We start from the raw sequence: 18,468 nt of genomic DNA, 5'->3' as shown, positions 1-18,468 counted from the left end.
CGGAGGAGGGGAAGGCGCGGAAACTCCTCCGGCCCCAGCGCCGTGCCCGGCCCTTTCCGCCGGAACCCGCTGCCCGCCTGCATCCGCTTCCAGCTCCGCCCCGCTCCTGGCTCGCTCCGGTTTCGCTCCGGATCCCCTTCGCGGCCGTTGCCCGTCGCCCGCCGGAGGTGGGCGCCCAGCGGCTGCCGGCCCCGCGCCGGGGGGCGGCGGGGCTCTGAGGGGCGGGGGGGGGAGCAGGAGGAGCTGCTGGGGGTTAAGGGAGGGGGGCTGGCTTCTCGTCCCCCTTCGGTCCCCGCAACGTGCTCGGGCAGCCGTCCTCCTGCACCGTGGGAGCGCGAGCACGTTGTTGGGTTTCAGAAAGTCGTGCCTTGCTTTCTGGTGAAAGCCCAGGGGGATGAATGTAGGGTAAGGCAGCAGGTTTTTAAAGCTTTGATTGTTTTATTTGTCTGAACGGATGCTTCTGTGTTCTCACCTCGGTGCTCAAGAGGTAGTGGGGTGTGTGCATCGTGCATGCCCATTCCCAGCGGCTGGTGGTGGCCTCAGCAGGTCTCTCTGGCGTTTTCAGACAGCTTCTCTTTAGTCTAGCCTCAAGTGGTAAAAAGGAGAAACATGGAAGCTGTAGTCAGTTCCATCTTCACAATCTGTGTCAGCATAATCTTCCAGAAAACAGATGCAAGGTGTAGCTAATTCCCATCTCTGGTAAAGGAGATAAGGTATACTTTTAAGCAGTCACAGAAGCAAAAAGTTGTTTCCCCATACGATTGGTACTCAAACATCCTTTGGCAAGGTGAGACGTAAAGGACTAGCTGATATGATAGTGCGTACCCACAGAAGTGAAGGATATTAGAGAGGAAGAGACTTTTCACAGTACTCCCGTCTCCTGGCAGCTGGTTAAGAGTGCATTTGTTAATGGCTAACTACTGAAAATGAGCGTTGTTTGTCTGATTGTCTTCAGCTCTGTGTCATTCTAATCCTGTTACCCTTGATAGTTCACTCAGTGTTGTCTGACCAACTCTCTGCTCTGCTATCACTCGTAGAAACAAAAGAAGTCAGAGCGGTGTGAAAGGGGCATCTGCTCTTATTATCTAGGATGGTTTCTTGTGGGAATAGCCTACCTTCTTGACATCAGATTTTCTACTTCAGCTTCATGACCAGTAAGACTGACCCAGAGATGAATCAACTTTTTTAGTGAAGTAACACCGTAGTTGTGTTTGAACATGGAGTTTTCAATATATTGTGTTCCCGCTTTTTGAACTGGTTGACTTGGCTTTGCATTAAATAAAATAATTACTGTTTTATCTGTTTCTTTTGATTGCAGCTACAAATGTTAAGCTGAACCATGAGTTTTGCATTGCATGATCTACTTATGTGCTGTCGTCGCCTTGAAAATGAGAGAGCTACAGAGCGAAGGGTAACAAGTTTTCTTCTGGTGTGTGTGCCTAAGGCAATGAAGGGAACCATTAATAATTCTTCTTCTTGAAATAAATTTTCAGAATGAAATTGAAAATTTCAAGCGACTCCTCCGTGATCCTGGAACAGTTCTCCGGCTGGACCAGAATTCTGATTCTGGACATGGAAACCAACTCAACTGGGATGCCGTATTTAGGTAGTTTCCTTTTCCTGTCCAGAGCGAAGGACCTCTTTTTCTTTTTTTTTTTTTTCTCCTCTTTTTGGATGATCACAGTTCTTTTGCATGGAACATCGTTATTTTGTTTATCAGGCTTATATTAATACTTACATTCTGCAGATTGAGTCAGACTTCTTTTCAGTTTGTAAACAAGAAATGACTTATGTTAGTCTCTCTCTAAAGGAGCTAAAGTTAAATTAGCCAAAAATTCATGAAGTGGTTCAGTGCAACACTTACCACACACAGACGATGCAGTAGATCTAACTGCTAGGAAACTAATCATTAATTAGGTGGTTGATTTTTCTTACAAAAATAATAGTTACTTTTGTTTATTGAAATTCTCTATGTCTGATTTTCATTGCATAGTTTGTATGTAGATTGGAGATAGCTCATCAGAATTTTTTGTGTTATTTAATTCTTGAAAACACAATGGAAGGGCTGTGGCTTTTCAATTAAAGAAGTTGTGCTTAGAGGTTTATAGAGGCCCATGTTGGAAATAGTCTGCTTTAGGTATACTACAAGGAAAGACTGAGTGGGAGTGTGGTAAGTTCTTAGAGCAGTTGAGCCCAATGTTAATTTCATGTTAAAAGTGTATCTGAAGTATTAGTTTTCGTAAGCTGATGTCTAGGCAGCTTTCCAGCATGTTTTTTAGTTGGACAACATTTGAATAGTTCTCATTTCTTAGATGTACCAGTAATACTGTGAGAAGTATTTGATAATTTTTTGTGTTGCTTTTGGGATGACCAGTAGCATATGAGAATACAAAAACAGACTTTCAGCTGAATACAAGTAGTAGGACAGAAATTCTACAGTAATTGGCAGTGACAATACCAGTGAAAAGTTTAATCTATTCATACTATATTTAAATTGCAAATGATAGAGAAATAGGACTTGAAGGGACTATTATTATTTTGTGGTGTAATGTTGTATCATAAATAAAAACTTGGTATTGCATTTTTTCTAATTAAAAATATTGTATGTAACATCATGCAAAGTTAATAGGAAAGTTTGGTTCCTATTCAGGTTGCTTTTGAGTTATCTTAAAAACTAAAAGCAATTTTCGTTGTGTTTAGTTTTTAATAATTAGAATTATGAAAAGGTTAAGTGCCAGTGTTCTAGCTTAAAACATTTACCTGTTTTATTAGTCATAAATTTGCAGATCTTTCATTGGTATCTCTTATATTTTTGAAGTGTCTTGAAGAAATATTTCCAGAAAGAAATGGAAAACCTCAGACTGACAAAACCAAATGCATCTGCTTCAACCCAAAGTTCCAGACAGAAGAGGATGCAGGAGATTGGCAGCCTGGTCAAATATTTCATCAGACGTGCTAATAGAAGTCAGTAATAAATGGTTGTATAAAATTATTGTTTTGTTTTGATGCCTTGCCTTAAACTTCAGATTCCTTCCCTGAAGTGAGTTACCAGGGTGGGATTCATCTTGGTTGCTTCCAGACATTTACAATTCGAATATCTTCATGTGAGTTAGTTCTTTGTGTCTCTGTCCTTGTTCATGATCACTGTGCCTTTTTCTGATTATTCAGTGTGCTTATAACTGGTGTATCTTCTCCTCTCTCATGCATAATTTCATTCTTAGAAGCAGTTTAAATAGATGATCTCTAACAGAATGGTTTCTGAACTGTAGTTTTATTTTTAAGTAAACATGGAAGTGTTCATTTTACAAGCAATTAATTCCACGTTTATTTGGCACGCTTTGGATTAATTGGAGTCTACTGTTGTTTTTTCCCATAGGAGGTCCCAGACTGGAATGCCAGGAACTTCTGAATTATGTCTTGCAAATTATAAAAGATCCAACAAGTTGTGCTGCTTATGGCTCTGACTGTAGTAGTATACTCCTAAAAGATATCCTCTCAGTAAGGAAGTATTGGTGTGAGATACACCAGCAACAGTGGCCAGGTAACATTTTCACACCTTCTTAGAAATGTCTTCTACTAGTATGGAAGTATGTTTAGGGGCATTTTAATTGTTTGATGCTTTCCCTGCAATGCCATGTTGTATGAAGTTTTACAAAAACCTTTATTAAATTTTGTGTCAGCATTGAAGACATAGCATTGAAATATACAGAGCAGCAAAGATTAGGAATTGATTTTTCTTTCTGCTTACTGTTTGTGTATTGCTCGCTGAAACATGCGGTTACAAAAAATGGAGTTATGTGCAAGTTCTGTGGAGGGTTTAACATGTCTAATGATTTTAATATGTATAAAGAATCCATGGAACATGTGTACAGGAAATAGCCTCTGTAACACTGATGTTGGTGTGCAGTTGTTTACAGGTTATTAGGTACTGGCTGGTATAGTTTTGGAATAGTTAATGTACTAATGTCAAATTTTATTACTTGAGTTTTGTTGGCTCATGGAAGTCTAAAAAAGCTTGATTCACTGTTGTTAGGCAAAAGAAAGTGGTAGAAATTTTACAGTTTAGTTTGTTGAATGTTGCATCTGTAATTCTGGAGAAAGTGTACAAGTGAAGCATAGAACTTTGCATTATTTGTATGGTGTAGTGTTTTAGAGTTAGTTTGTTTTCTGAAAAGCGTTTTCTGAGAAAATGTTCTGCTCTGTAGCTTAAAGAGTTGCTTAACTCCAGAATGGAAATAAATTTGCAGAGGACTCAGGGAGGAGTCTAGTAATACTGGGAGTCAAAATGGAGGCCAAAAATTTTGTGTAAGGCTGGCAAAGCTAGGAGGCTGAACTGTACCAGTATGGTATGGAAGATGTGATAAGAAAATTGGAGAGACTGAGGGTGGGATCAGAGAAGCTAAAGAAGATGGTACCATTTGGCTGTAGAGGTAGAACTAGAAATTGGAGGTTGGAGGGGAAGCTTGAAATGTTTGCGGGAGCTGCCTGAAGCTAGGAACCAGTGAGGTGGGGGGAGAAGACAAAGGGGGCTGTCACCCCGCAGGTAAGAACTGGAAACTCAGGTAAGATTGAGAATAGGCAGGTAGGGAATGGGACAAGAAGCCAAGGGTGTTGGAGACAGATATTGAAGAAAGCAAAGAAGGGAAATGGAGTGTGAGTGTCACGGGAAGGGTTCGTACAGGTTGCATGAGAAGACTGTGGAAGTTGTTGTGTAGCACTAGGTAGCTTAGGAACACATGAGCTGAGTATATCTGAATATGGCCTGAAGCTCCTAAGGGAGGGGCACGGTGGAATGTAGTCACTGAAGAGAGGCAGGGCTGAAGGCCATAAATCTAGAGGTTAGACTTAAATCTGTTATATGAAGCAAGTTGGGGTGTTAGAGGAAGAATATATGAGCTTTATGAAGGTTATCATAACCTTTGCTAGTGATTCCAACTTAAAGCTTGTTTATAAAATCTTAAGTGCAATTAATAAGTTTGTTTTCTGCTGATAAAATCAGCGACGTGGTACAGGAGTTGAAGATTTGAATGGAATAGAATAGTTCAGTTGGAAGGGACCATCAGAGACCGTCAAGTCCAACTGCCTGGCCACTTCAGGACTAACCAAAAGTTAAAGCATACTCATGAGGGCATTGTCCGTTTGATGCTTGAACATTGACAGGTGTGGGGCATCAGCCACCTCTCTAGGAAGCCTGTGTTTGACCACCCTCACCATAAAAAAAAAAAAAATTCTAGTGCCTAATCTGACCCTCCCTGGTGCAGCTTTGTGCTGTTCTGACATGTCCTGTCAGCAGTTACCAGGGAGAAGACACCAACACCTCCCTCTGTACTTCCCTCCTCAGGATTAGAACATAGATTCCAGCTGTTACTCCAAAGCAGTTAGATTTGGCAAGCAGCTACCTACTTCATGAGGCCCTTTTATCTTTTGGAAGTTCTGAGCTACTTGATGAAGATAATCATTGTCTTAAAAATTCTGAGGAGCTCTCATATTGGTGTATATTGTCTGCATTGTCAAAGGACTCGCCAAACTCCAGTAGAAGCTATATTTCAGCAGAAGCTGAATGCAGCCTTACTAAGGAAACCAGAAGACCCATGAGGTGCTCATGGGGCTGTGCACCCCATGCATCTTGGGCATTGACTTTTTAATGAGTGGATATTTTAGGGATCCATGAGGACATCAATGGGCATTTGATACTATCACTCTAGAAATGACTGAGGACACTCCTTTGCTCAACTGCTTGACCCTCTCAAAAGGAGGGGGAGTGAGGACTGCAGCAGACATTACCTCAGTTGTTACGGGTTGCAACTTGGTGCACTGGTGACAATGTTGGGCCAGCACAGATTTACACAGTCCTGTACATGGGTCTTATCAAAGGTCTGGAGAGTTCAGGGGTAACTGCTCAAACCCATTCACCATTCAGCAACCCCATCTGGCTAGTGTGAAAGTCCAGTGAGGACTGGAGATTAACCAGAGATGTAACATCAACCTTGAACGCAGCAGTACCAGATGTTTGAACTACAGTAGGAACTGAAAGCAAAGTTTGCTACTGAGTATGTGCCTTTTGACACAGATAATGTATTTTGTTTTCTGTTTCTCTGGCCCCTGAGTGTAAACCACAGTTTGCCTTTACCTGGAGAGAGGTAGAACATGCTTAGAACTTTTCTGCCACAAGGAAGGACACCTAGCCCATCTGTCACAGACTTGTACAAAAGGTTTTGGAAGAAGGCAGTGTTTCAGAGCACTTAAAGTACATTCATGACTTTGTAATATGGGGAAACATTGTCTAAGAGTTGAGTGTATAGCAAAAGCGAAGAGATGATTGGGATTTTACTAAAGGCAAGATTCACACTCAAAGGAGGTAAAAAAAATGTGTGCAAGAAATAGTTTTTGTGTCAAATGGCAAGTTGTGCTGTCGTATTTCAGCTGATGTGATTTACAGAATCAAGGCAATGTACTGCTGACTAATAAAAAGGAAACAATTTTTTTCTTGGAATGGTGAGATTTTGGCAAATGCACATCTCTGGATACAGTCTGCCTACGGATCAAGTCACCAGGAAAAAGGTGACATTCAGGTGACAAACTGAGCAACAGTTGAGATCCGACTATAGGCTACCAGGTATATACCCTGTCAGAAGAAATGTTACCCATCTGTGAATGAATCTGGGCTGTATTTGAAATACTGGAAATGAAATCAGAAATGTTTCTGGCCCTTCTGCTGGTCCTTCACTGTGTGACAAAAGGAGAAATGCCTTTGACTTACTATGTACCAAGTGATACTTGGAATAAATGGGCAGCCTTAATAACCCAGTGGGCTCATAAGGGCAAGGAGGCATGCTTGGGCTTGCTGGAGGAGTTGATGGATTGGCCCAAACATCGTGATTTCTGGGGTGCCACCCAAAGTATTACCATATGCTCAAGCCCTGAAATATAACAGATTTTCAAAAGGTTAGTAATATGGTGTGTTTTCTAATGGTTCTTGCCTAATTGTTGGCAATCAGCAAAAATGGAAAGCTGTCGTTTGGAATCCTGTCCAGCAGGTGATAAATACGTATGAAGGTGAAGGGTGGTCAAGTCAAGGGAGACATGGACATAACTGGACAGAGTCCAACAAAGGACCATGAAGATGATTGAGGGACTGGAACATCTCATATGAGGATTGTGATTGAACTGTGACTGTTTAGCCTGAAGAGGAGAAGGCTCAGGGGTATCCTATAGTGTATACAAATGCCTGAAGCAAGGGCGCAAAGAGGGTGAAACCAGGCTCTTTTCAGTGGTGCCCAGGGACAAGACAAGGGGCAGTGGGCACAAACTTAAATGCAAGTGGTTCCATATGAATGCCAGGAAGTGTCTTCATGGCATTGAAGGTGATGGAGCACAGGCAGAGATTGCCTAGAGGGGTTGTCAGGTCTCCTTCCTTGGAGATGTTCAAAAGCTGCCTGCATGTGGTTTTGGACAAGCTGCTCTGGGTGTCCCTGCTTGAGGAGGGTATTGGACCAGATGGCTTCCAGAGGTCCCTTCGAACCACTCTGTGATCCCCAAGCCTTAAGAAACAGGACTGACATTTTTTATTGCCCACAGTTTCAGGAAAGGAGGCTGGAAAATGTCCTAAATAGTAGCTAAATCTCTAATAAAGAAAAAAAACCAATGCAAAGGAACGATTGATATTACCAAGGAGGCTTCTCTATTCTCCTGTTGCTTAACAAACTACTCTTCTTCTTAGGTAATCTTAATCTTAAGTAATCTCAATACCCTGACGCTCTGTTTGCTGTGCCACCCCCTGCTGCTGAAGTTAGTTTTCAGGGCTTGACTTCACCTGTCTATTGTAGGAGTTAAGGCAGAGATGGATCTATCCCAGTGTTACTGCTATCTACAGAGAACTGTCCTTGATAGCCTGAGAACTGTGGGAAGAATGGCAATAAACAACAGAACCATGCATTGTCACATATGCAAGGACCAACAGACTTTCTGTTCTTCAGAAGAATCTGCAGAAGATCTCTTCTTCAGCAGCCTCTTTTCCCTGCCTCTTCACATAGGTCGTCCACCCCCAATGTTGTCCTCACATTGTTGCAGGCTTCTCTGAGATGTTTTTGCAACACCACAGGCCTGAAGCAGCACGAAGAATCATAGAATCATTAAGGTTGGAAAAGACCTTCAAGGTCAGCTGGTCCAACCATCACCCTACCACCAATGTCACCGATCACATCCCTAAGTGCCAGGTCCAGCCTTTCCTTAAACACCCCCAGCGACAGTGACTCCACCACCTCCCTGAGCAACCTGTTCCAATGCCTGACTGCTCTTTCTGAGAAGAAATGTCTCCTCATTTCCAACCTAAACCTCTCCTGGCACAACTTGAGGCTGTTGCCTCTAGATCTATCACTAGTCACCTGTGAGAAGAAGCTGACCCCCAGCTCCCCACACCTTCCTTTCAGGTAGTTGGGGGGAACAATAGGGTTTTCCCTGAGCCTCCTCTTCTCCAGACTAAACAACCCCAGTTCCCTCAGCCACTCCTCATAGGACTTGTGTTCCAGGCCCTTCACCGGCATCATAGCCCTTCTCTGGACACATTCCAGGGCCTCGATGTTCTTATAGTGAGGGTCCAAACCTGAACGCAGTACTCGAGGTGCAGCCTCACCAGAGCAGAGTACAGGGGGACGATCACTTCCCTGGTCCTGCTGGTTACACTATTCCTGATACAAACCAGGATGCGATTGGCTTTCTTGGCCACGTGGGCACGCTGCTGGCTCATGTTCAGGCGAGCATCGACATCAGATCCTTTTCCTCTGCACAGCTTTCCAGTCACTCCCCCAAGCCTGTAGCACTGCATGGGGTTGTTGTGGCCAAAGTGCGGGACCCGGCATTTAGCCATGTTGAACCTCATCCCATTGGCCTCTGCCCATCGACCTATACTGTCCCTCTGCAGGGCCTTTCTACCCTCCAGCAGATCAACGCTTCCCCCCAACTTGGTGTCCTCTGCAAACTTACTGAGGGTGTGCACAATTCCCTCATCCAAATCATCAACAAAGATATTAAAGAGGATGGGCCCCAACACCGACCCCTGGGGAACACTGCTGGTGATGGGTCGCCAGCTGGATTTCACTCCATTCACCACCGCTCTCTGGGCCCGGCTGTCCATCCAGTTTTTAACCCAGCAAAGAGCGTACCTGTCCAAGCCATGGGCTGCCGGCTTCTCCAGGAGACCACTGTGGGAGACTGTGTCAAAGGCCTTGCTGAAGTCTAGGTAGACTACGTCAACAGCCTTTCCGTCATCTACCAGGTGGTCACCCGATCATAGGAGAAGAAGATGAGGTTGGTCAGGCAGGACTTGCCTTGCAGGAACCCATGCTGACTGGGCCTGATCCCCCGGCAGTCCTGCATACATAGTGTGATTGCATTCAAGATGACCTGTTCCATCACCTTTCCTGGCACCGAGGTCAGGCTGACAGGCCTGTAGTTTCCTGGTTCCTTCTTACGACCCTTATAGGTGGGTGTTACATTAGCAAGTCTCAAGTCACCTGGGACCTGTCTGGATGACCATGACCGCCGATAGATGATGGAAGCCGGCCCAGCAATCACATCCGCCAACTCTGTCAGCACCCTCGGGTAGATCCCATCTGGCCCCATGGACTAGTGACAGTCCAGGTGAAGCAGCAGGTCTCTAACTGTTTCCACCTGAACTGTGTGTGGGGGGGTTCTTCTGCTCCTCGTTCTAGACTTCCAGGTTGGGAAGATGAGTACCCTGAGGATAAGTGGTGGATAAGAGTGGGAAGAGGAGATGGAGGACAGCATGAAAGCTGTGTTTGAAAGGATCATGAAGGGTCTTGGCTCACTTAGATGAGGCTTGACGGAGGCTTGGGAACGTGAAAGTCTAGAGAGGTGGCAGGAGTAGCAGTTTCAGTATGAAAAGACAGTAGACAATGCTCTTAAGCAGTGACTGATGTGCAACCTATTGGACTTGGAGAAAAAAGACAAGTCAAAAAGTGAAGGGGACTGCAACTGCTCCAATGACTTGTGTGGGGGACTGGTTCACAAAGTGTCTATCCAAGTGTTTTAAGTAGAGCTAGGAGGATGGTGCATGACAGCAGGGTTTAGAGATGATTTTTACAATTTAGGCTTTTGTATCTCCATGAATGGAGGTGTTGTGCCTGCTTGTTTAGTTTGGTCAGGTTAATAAGATTTTGTTAATGTTAGTTTTCAGTAGACCCTGATGGCTTCCAGAAGATGGATTGTATCGCTGGCTGTTATACTTATCCCTTTCCTATATTCAGATCTTGATTTTTAAAAAATCGTATGCAGTATTTACCTTCTTACCTGTTGATCTCTGTGTATGTTATGGCTGTATTGGCTTTCCCAGGGAATCACAGAAGCAGAGAGTAGTTCATCATCCCAGATTCCTAGTCCAGCCTCCTTGAAGCAAGCTCAGCTATGAGATCAGACCAGCTGGTGATGTGGGATCAAATTTTCTTTTTTTTTTAATGCTTTTTGTTGACTAGCTTGTTTTGCCGCAAGTCTTACTCTTCTTCAGATTCTTGGCTTTGCGTAAATCTGTCTGCTTCCCTTCTGTGCGTGTTCTTTGAGGGGAGGTCAGCAGGGAGCACAGAGAGTTGTTGTGAATAGAGTTCAGCCAGAAAGTGCTCTGTGGGTGTGACAGCAGGAGTGGTTTCCCAACCTGAGGAGGTTTCAGTACAGAAATCCCCCCTGGGTTAGGGAGCTTTGGGCTATTGTGGCCTTGAGCTGCTGTGCAATTGCAATTGTGTAGGACTCCCAGTTTTGAGAGCATTGGAAATGCTGGCTTCAAGTTTCTTGCTGAGGGTCCATCATCTTGCAGTGAGATCACTGATGCACATTCCATTTCCACCCTTTATGTAGAAGAGACACGGTTAAATCAGGTGTTGGCACTGTTGTCTCCAGCTTAAAGGTTTGTGACCCAGTAATGTAGGGCTATGAGGCAACCCTGATTCCCATGATACAGTCACCTGAGTGCTGCAAATGGCCCTATGCCTGCTTGGGAAGAATGTGTTGGTATCGCTTTTGAGTAAGAGACCCGAGTTATGAAAGACCTGGTGAAGGTGGCATTTGGCAGGACCCTGCCAAGATGTTCATAAATCTACCAAGGCCTGCACGACAGTGAAACAGTAGCCCTTGCAGTTTTTTTGTAGTTGTCCTGAGCTGGCTTCTTCATAGTTCAGCTGAGATCAAAACTCTGGATGAAGTCATTGATACTCCATGCATGGAGTATTCAAGATATTTTGAACACCTCAGAGGCCTTGATCCTGACTGTCGAGAGCTCGTTCACCCTAAACTGACGAACTACTCGCTAGTAGAGTTGGGTTTTGTCAGGCTCATCTAGGTGATAGTCAGTCTGGTGAACAAATCTGCAGACTCCTGAAGTTCATTCAAGGGTGGTGAAAGTATGGGGCCAGTTCTTGACAGAAGGCCCCAGTGGTTCCCCTTCCATTGGGAAGTTTTGTGGTAATTGGTCATTCTGCATCCCAAGGACTATATGAGCTCAGAGCATGACTGTGAGCCAAGCAGTCATAGTGGCTGGGATTCCCAAAAGATCATTCTGGCTTTATATCTTATTAGAGAAAAGGAGGCCTGAGAGAGGTGGATGCCCATTCTTTCAAAGCGTCCTCCCAGCACAGCTACTAAAGTCATAGGACTGAGCCAGTATTCCTGGTGTGGATGTTTGCAGTGGCTACTCTCCATTTGAGGACTGAGGGACAGTATCATGTCATTTGAAGATGGCATGAAGCAAATAGTAATAAGGCATTTGTGTTTGTCATGTTAAACTTACAATGATGGTGGATCAGTGATGTGCTACTCTGATATGCATGATGCTCACGGAAGGACGGTGTGGTGATTTTAAATGGGCCTTGAGATAAGAAAGCAAAAGTCTTTGGAAGGGACCTTTCCCTCAGAAAATTTTTTAAATGAATGCAAAGTATGGATGTGTGGCTCTGGGGTCTGGAGTAAACTATCTGAACTGCTTCTGAAGGAAATACGGGGAGCCTCAGTACCAATTGCTCTGATCTGTTGACCTGTTGCTGCTGCACCAAATTCTTTGTTAATGTATTTGTAACTGTAAATTGCTTCTGAGTACTTTTATTGTGTATTCCACAGAAAATGGAGCCCACTGCTCTAAGCAGTCAATGTAGAGTGGAAAGAGTTGAATGTAGAAGTAGTTGTGAAAGTTGGCCACGTGGCTGTAGCCACTTTGCTCTGTGTAACACAAAACAGATTTTATCCCGGCTCAGAATGAATATAACTTTACTTCCAGTGCAGACAAGACCACATTCATTTTCTCTCTCTCTCTTTTTTTTTTCCTGGTTAACTTTAGTGGATAATGACATACAGCTGAATTCAGAAAGGTGGTTTATGTGTATTTAATGTGATATTTGGTGGTTTATGTATATTTAATTTAATTGGTTTATGTATATTTAATGTAATATTTTGCTTCCAGCATTTTTAATGTAATCATTTTAATTTAATCTTCTTAAATATGTCTTAAATGTACGTCTTAAATATATATCTGTATATGTATAATTGTGTATTTATAACATCTCCACACTATTACATATACTTTCAAAATACATTTGCAGATCTGCTGATGCTGTATGGACAATTTTACCTTACACCTTCTGGGAAGATGAATAGAGTCTTGGTGGCTAGGATAATTCACACGCTAATGAGGGGATATTGCTTCCAGACTGATGAGTTGAAATGTGATGTGTTTAACTTCTTTTCAAGAGCAATGCAGTGTGCGAGGTATGTTGCAAGTGTTCCTTTTTATGTTAATACCTGCTTTTATAGATAATAACTATTTAAAGTATTTTGGATTAAACTCGAGTAGTAGCAGGTAATCCTCTTTAGACATATTTCATTGTTCTGTCTTTGAACGCTTTTAATAAATTCTTTATTAATAACTTCTGCACTTGTTAGGCAAATAACATTCAGATTAGAGTTACATGCTAGTATTTACTTTTAAATAATTTGTGTGAAAAGAAGTATGATTATTCATTCTGGAAGTTTGAGTCTTTGGTTTATATTGCAGGCAAGACAGAAATATTGCGGGCCTGGATCATATTATTGCAGCAATGAATATCTTCTTCAATACATTTGCTGTTAACTGTCGCAAACGGATTTGTAAAATTGGAGAAGAAATTTTGCCTACAGTGCTTTATGTATGGACTCAGTATAGACCAAAAGATTCCTTGAAGGAATCAATAATTGAGTTATTTCGTCTCCAAGTTCATATGCATCATCCAAAGGGTGCAAAATCTCAGGAAAAAGGTACTATTGAAAGCTCCCTGTTTTATTTCTAGCACTGTATGTGATAGCTCAAATTATTGTGCTAGTTTTCTGAATTTTGTTACCGAGTCTTGGAAATGCTGATGGAAATGATGATTACTTGCCAGTAGTTTTATTCTACAGATCTACACTGAAAATGAGTTTTCAAATTGTATGCATTACAATTTCAATTTGTATGCGCTGTGTGCAAATTGTATGCATTAATTGTATTAAGTCCTGTAAAGTTTGGTTGTTTTTATCCTAAAGTTATTACTAAATCAAAGCACAAAGTCTTTGGCAAAGGGAATAGTAGTTCAGATTGAATTTAGATTGCCATATGTATCATATACTCATGAGTGTTAGGAAATGATTGCAGTCTGACTTACTATATAATACTGGCCAGAAAACATCACTCAGTAATTTCTGTTTGCCTGTAATGGCCTAGTTTGGTTATAGCATCATTATTTTTTTAAAAAGATGGTTATTTTTGACTGACTACAAATGGCAAAGAGTTTACTATTAGTCAATACAATAGCTTACCCACTGCATTTCATTGTAGTCTTTCTAGTTAGATAAAGAATTGAATATTTCAAAATTCTTCCCTATGCTTATATACTATGATTAAGTTATCTTTTAAGTTTTTTCACTTTTTTACTTCATTCATTCTCCATTATAAGACTTATTCTGCAGGCCTGCATTTGTTGTTTTGTGTGCTCTGCTCTGATTTTTGCTATATTTTTTATTGTCTAAGTAGGTTTATATATTGTATGAAGTGAGTGGCACATGTTATCTTTTAATTTTTCTTGCATGTACAGGTGCATATGACTCTAAAAAATGGCAAAGTATCTTACATAACCTATATGATTTGCTGGTGAATGAAATAAATCTCATAGGCAGTAGAGGAAGGTATTCTTCAGGCTCAAGAACTACTGCTGTGAAGGAAAATTTGATTGGATTAATGGCTGATATTTGTCATCAGGTAACATTTTTATCTGAATATAAATTTGATGTATATACTTATGGTATTGTACATTTTCCTTTTTAAAGTAATATGTCTTTAACACTTCCTAAAGATCATTTACTGAAGTATTAGTTCCTTTTCTGTGCTCTGTTGTGTTAGTTTTTAGTTTTTGTGCAGGTTAGAAGTGTTTGGACTTTTAAATTATACTATTTTTCACTAGTGTTTCGTATTAGAATGGAAGCATAAACTCTGTTGCAATAAGAAATTATAACTAATACCACTTAATTGCCTCATAAGAGGCTTTAAACAGTAAAAATGGACCAGTTTAGTTTGACATTTCAATTTTTCTTTTTTGTTTACTTTCTAATTTCTCTTCATGAAGGTATTTACAGAGGATACAAAAGTTCTGGAAGTTACCCAGTCGTATACCATTTCGCAGTCCAGTGATGAAACAGTACCAAGCAAGCGCAGGAGGATTGAACTAGACTGGGAGGTAATTCGAGAAAACCTGCAAAGATCACAGAAGGATTTTGATGTCATACCTTGGTAATAACATCTTTACATGAAACAAATACCACTACAGACATCTTAATAAGTTAAATTATTTTCCTGAATACGTTGTGCTTTCAAATTAGGTGTCTGCACGTGCTGTATATCTAAGCAGTAAGCTTAGATTATCACAGCATTTGGAAAGTAGCGAGTAGTGGTTTTGGCACTCTTGCTTTAAAATTTTGATACGTATGGTTTTCTGAGGAATAACAAATGGCATCTGGTAAATTGTGTTGCAGTGCATAACATATTACAGCCTCTTATTTTTTATCTGTCTTTTGTGCTAGATATTACCAGTCTTCATGTAAGTGAATGTGTCATCCAGCTCATGAGTATTAGGAAATGAAGTTGAGGTTTACTGCTGCCTTAAGCTGGCTGGGTCATGGAACAGCAACCATTAACAGTTAGGCTGTTCTGAACTACTTCTCGCAGTTTGCCTTAGTACCTTGCCTAAAAACTGTTGAAGTGCACGGCCTGGCATCTTAGCTTGGACACCAATGAAGGTGAATTTTTGTTGACATTAGGGACTTCTGAACTGTTCATAATCTTCCACTGGCTGCCACAGGCGAAAGAATCTAGCAGAGAGTAGAGATACCTAGGTTTTTCCAGGACTTACCAACGTAGTCCTAAGCTCAAGAATGTTGACTTTTTAGCTTCAGTAGATTACACTAAATGATTTTGCTATCACTGTTCCTCCCTTTTTTACACCGTTCCTCCCTTTTTTACTTTTCTTGGAAATTGCTGTATAGGATACTAGAACTCTAGCTGTTTGTGAATTGGGTTGTGAGCAGCGGCAAGGTGTGTGTTTAATGCTCACTCTTGAGACAAAGTGACTGTTTAGGACCTGACTGATAAGTTAGCCCACTGTTCTGAGGAGAGGTAGCAGTCTCCAAGAAGTACTATAGAGTTGCATCCATTGATATGAACAAAATGCTTTCAAAATTCACCATTCTCAGCTTAACTTTTTGTTCATTTGATGAATCTTGATTTTCATATTTGCTGAGTGTTGTCATTTTTATGTAGTTTCTTCCTGGAAGTCACTTCCTGAGTCAGAGTGTGTAACAAGCTAGTCTAGCGGAAGGACAAAAATAATTTTCTTGTCTGAATTTTTTTTTTCATGTTCAGAAGCCAATGAAGTCAGCTTGTAAGAAACTTTTAGTGGTAGTGAGGCTAGACAGGCAGACTTCCCAAGTGAAAAAGTAGAACTGCTGAATCTTTAACCTTTGATGATAAACAAATCAGCTGAATACTAGAAAATAAAAATGTGAAAGGGCAATCAGAGAATACAGTGTTCATTAACTTTTGAAGACACATTTATGTATGCTTCATATTGATTGCTTCACATTGTGTTTTCAAGGTTACAGATTACAACTCGATTACTATCAAAGTATCCCATGAGTCTTCCTAACTGCGAGCTACCTCCCTTACTCAATATACTTCACCAGTTACTGCCTCAGCAGCGACGTGGAGAAAGGACCCCTTATGTGCTGAAGTGTCTTAAAGAGGTAGCTTTGTGTCAAAACCAGAAAACTGATTTGAAAAGCACCTACAAGTTAGAGCTCAAGAGAACCTGGGCAAAAGTTTGGTCTCTTACCATTCGTAGCATAAGTTTTCAGCAAATTGAAGTGGAGAGCTTTGGGTTACTTGGAGCTATGATTCAAGGAAACCTTGTTGTAACAGATAAAGAACTTTGGAAGATATTTTCAGGACCTCCATTGAAGCCTTCAAGGTAAAACGGGAAGCAAAGATATTATTTCATGTCTGATTCACAATGCTTTTTACTATGTAACCAAAACCAGTGCATTATTCAAAGTATTATTATTGTTGTTTTTGCGGCTGCATTTGTAGTTAAGAACTAGCCACATCTGTGTTTTAAGCATTTGAAACTGATGTAAATATGTGCATAAGTGTAAAAGCAGAGGTGGAAGAGGAGAGGCAATCATTTTTTAAATGTTAAATCTGACTAAAAATGTAAAATCAGACTGAAAGAGATGTGGTTGGTTTTTCAAAGTTAAAAAGTATGATTTCTTCTAAATATATATTTGATTCTGAAATTAGTGTCCGGAAACAGTCTTTAAAATAAACAGGAAACATCTGTATTAGCAAAAATATGGCTTTTAAAAATGCAGGTTCTAATAAAGGAGTTTTCTAGTATGTATGCTATTAAGTTGTTTGTGCATTTGATGCTCCCTAAAAGTGCAAAAATACTGACTTTGCTCTCTCAAATACCCATTTGTTTTTTTCTCATAAATGCCCTCTGTTCCTTTTTTTATTACAGTTCTGCAGTATGTTGTTTAGCATTACTGATGTCTGCCTATTCAGTGCCAGAAAATTTGGACATAGGAATGGATCAGAGTAATTGTGAAAGAAATCTGGTTTCTGTATTAAAGGAGGCAATAATGAAATGGGTACTGTCCTGCTGTTTGGAGGAAGAAATGGAAGAATGTCTGAAGTTGCCTCCTGTGCTCTGCAGGTAGAGTCTTCGTGGCATAATTTTATGTAAACTTGCCCTGTAATGCAGAAGACTGTTCAGGGGAAGGTGGATTTGCAGAACCGTATGATGGTACTGCTTTGGTAGAGTTAGGTTTTTTAAGCTTACTGTAGGATATCATTTTTGGGGACATAGTTTAGTCATCTACCCATAGCATAGCACATACAGGAAGTATGTGTTAGAAATCTTAAGTGAAAATTTAAGCCACTTTGAAGGTACACATTGAATCTTGTCAGTGTTTGTGCACACTACAGGAATCCCAAGAGCATGTCTGATTGAAAAAAAATACAAAATAATTCAAAATAGTTTTCTTTTTTTTTTTTCAGTGATTTTCCTCATCTTATGATACAAAAAATTCTTGTGAGCCTTACAATGAAGAACAGTAGAGCTGCTATGATTTTTTTCCAAAATGATGCTAAATGGTATGTTTTTAAATCAATCATTATAAATATTTATGCTTCTTATATTTGCTATTTTATCAAGCAGAGACAATGAAATGCATAAATGTTCCTTGAGCTCTTTTGCATCTTTCTGTACAACATTGTCAGTACCCCATAAAAATAAGAGTTTTTGCTATTTGTTAAGATGCTCTAAGCAGATGTTGAAATATTAGCAGATGTTGCTGACAGTCAAAGATTCATGTACTGAACAAAATATCTTAGGAGGAATAAGTTTCTCAAGCAATACAGCTAAATATTTGTCTCTTTACACACAAATGCATTAGATACTTTTAACTCCATAATATCATATTTTTCAAATAATTTGTAACTTTATACAAATATATATTCATGCTTGTTAACATTAACTTCCATTGTAAAGGAAGCATATACTTTAGGATTTTTCATGAAAATCAGAGGAAATCTGTAAAGGTTAGGTGATTAATTTCTGTGTCCTGAGGCTACTCAGTATTTGTGGCCCCAGTTACAAGTTACTCAAGTCTCTTGGAGTCATTCTAAGAATGCTGTTGCATCTTTCTCTGATGCATATGTTTGAGCTCCTGGACTATATCCAGCTTCCTCTTAATGAAATTAAAGTGTGTATAACTTCTTGTAATGAAAGATAAAAACATTAGTTTCAGGCTTCTTGTGAATTTATGCTGCAATTATGTGAAGTAGATTGATGTCAGCTATCTCAACACAAACCAATTGTTGGTACGTGAGCTGCAGTAGAACTTATGATG

At 40.7% G+C, this 18,468-nt stretch overlaps 1 protein-coding gene across 4 annotated transcripts in view; it reads left to right on the top strand.

Annotated features, from left to right (window-relative positions):
- Nucleotides 1–25: 25 nt before the first annotated feature.
- Nucleotides 26–18,468, top strand: part of ATM (ATM serine/threonine kinase) — a 77,542-nt gene continuing 59,099 nt past the window's right edge. For 2 of the 4 annotated variants that reach the window (XM_066989823.1, XM_066989821.1), the window contains exons 1-12: nt 26–167; nt 1,319–1,411; nt 1,494–1,606; nt 2,819–2,964; nt 3,377–3,541; nt 12,600–12,765; nt 13,052–13,290; nt 14,103–14,266; nt 14,631–14,794; nt 16,155–16,526; nt 17,076–17,270; nt 17,615–17,710. In XM_066989823.1, the coding sequence (XP_066845924.1) occupies nt 1,340–1,411; nt 1,494–1,606; nt 2,819–2,964; nt 3,377–3,541; nt 12,600–12,765; nt 13,052–13,290; nt 14,103–14,266; nt 14,631–14,794; nt 16,155–16,526; nt 17,076–17,270; nt 17,615–17,710 (1,892 nt within the window). In that variant the 5' untranslated portion in view covers nt 26–167; nt 1,319–1,339. Of the gene's footprint in view, nt 168–227; nt 406–1,318; nt 1,412–1,493; nt 1,607–2,818; nt 2,965–3,376; nt 3,542–12,599; nt 12,766–13,051; nt 13,291–14,102; nt 14,267–14,630; nt 14,795–16,154; nt 16,527–17,075; nt 17,271–17,614; nt 17,711–18,468 lie in introns of those variants that run through there. The other 2 variants (XM_066989822.1, XM_066989824.1) reach the window with 2 other exon arrangements.

This window comes from Anser cygnoides, chromosome 1 (genome assembly GCF_040182565.1).
Source record: "Anser cygnoides isolate HZ-2024a breed goose chromosome 1, Taihu_goose_T2T_genome, whole genome shotgun sequence".
NCBI classification, from domain to species: domain Eukaryota; kingdom Metazoa; phylum Chordata; class Aves; order Anseriformes; family Anatidae; genus Anser; species Anser cygnoides.
The sequence above is the reverse complement of the archived record's forward strand: the minus strand, read 5'-3'. Positions and strand labels throughout refer to the sequence as shown.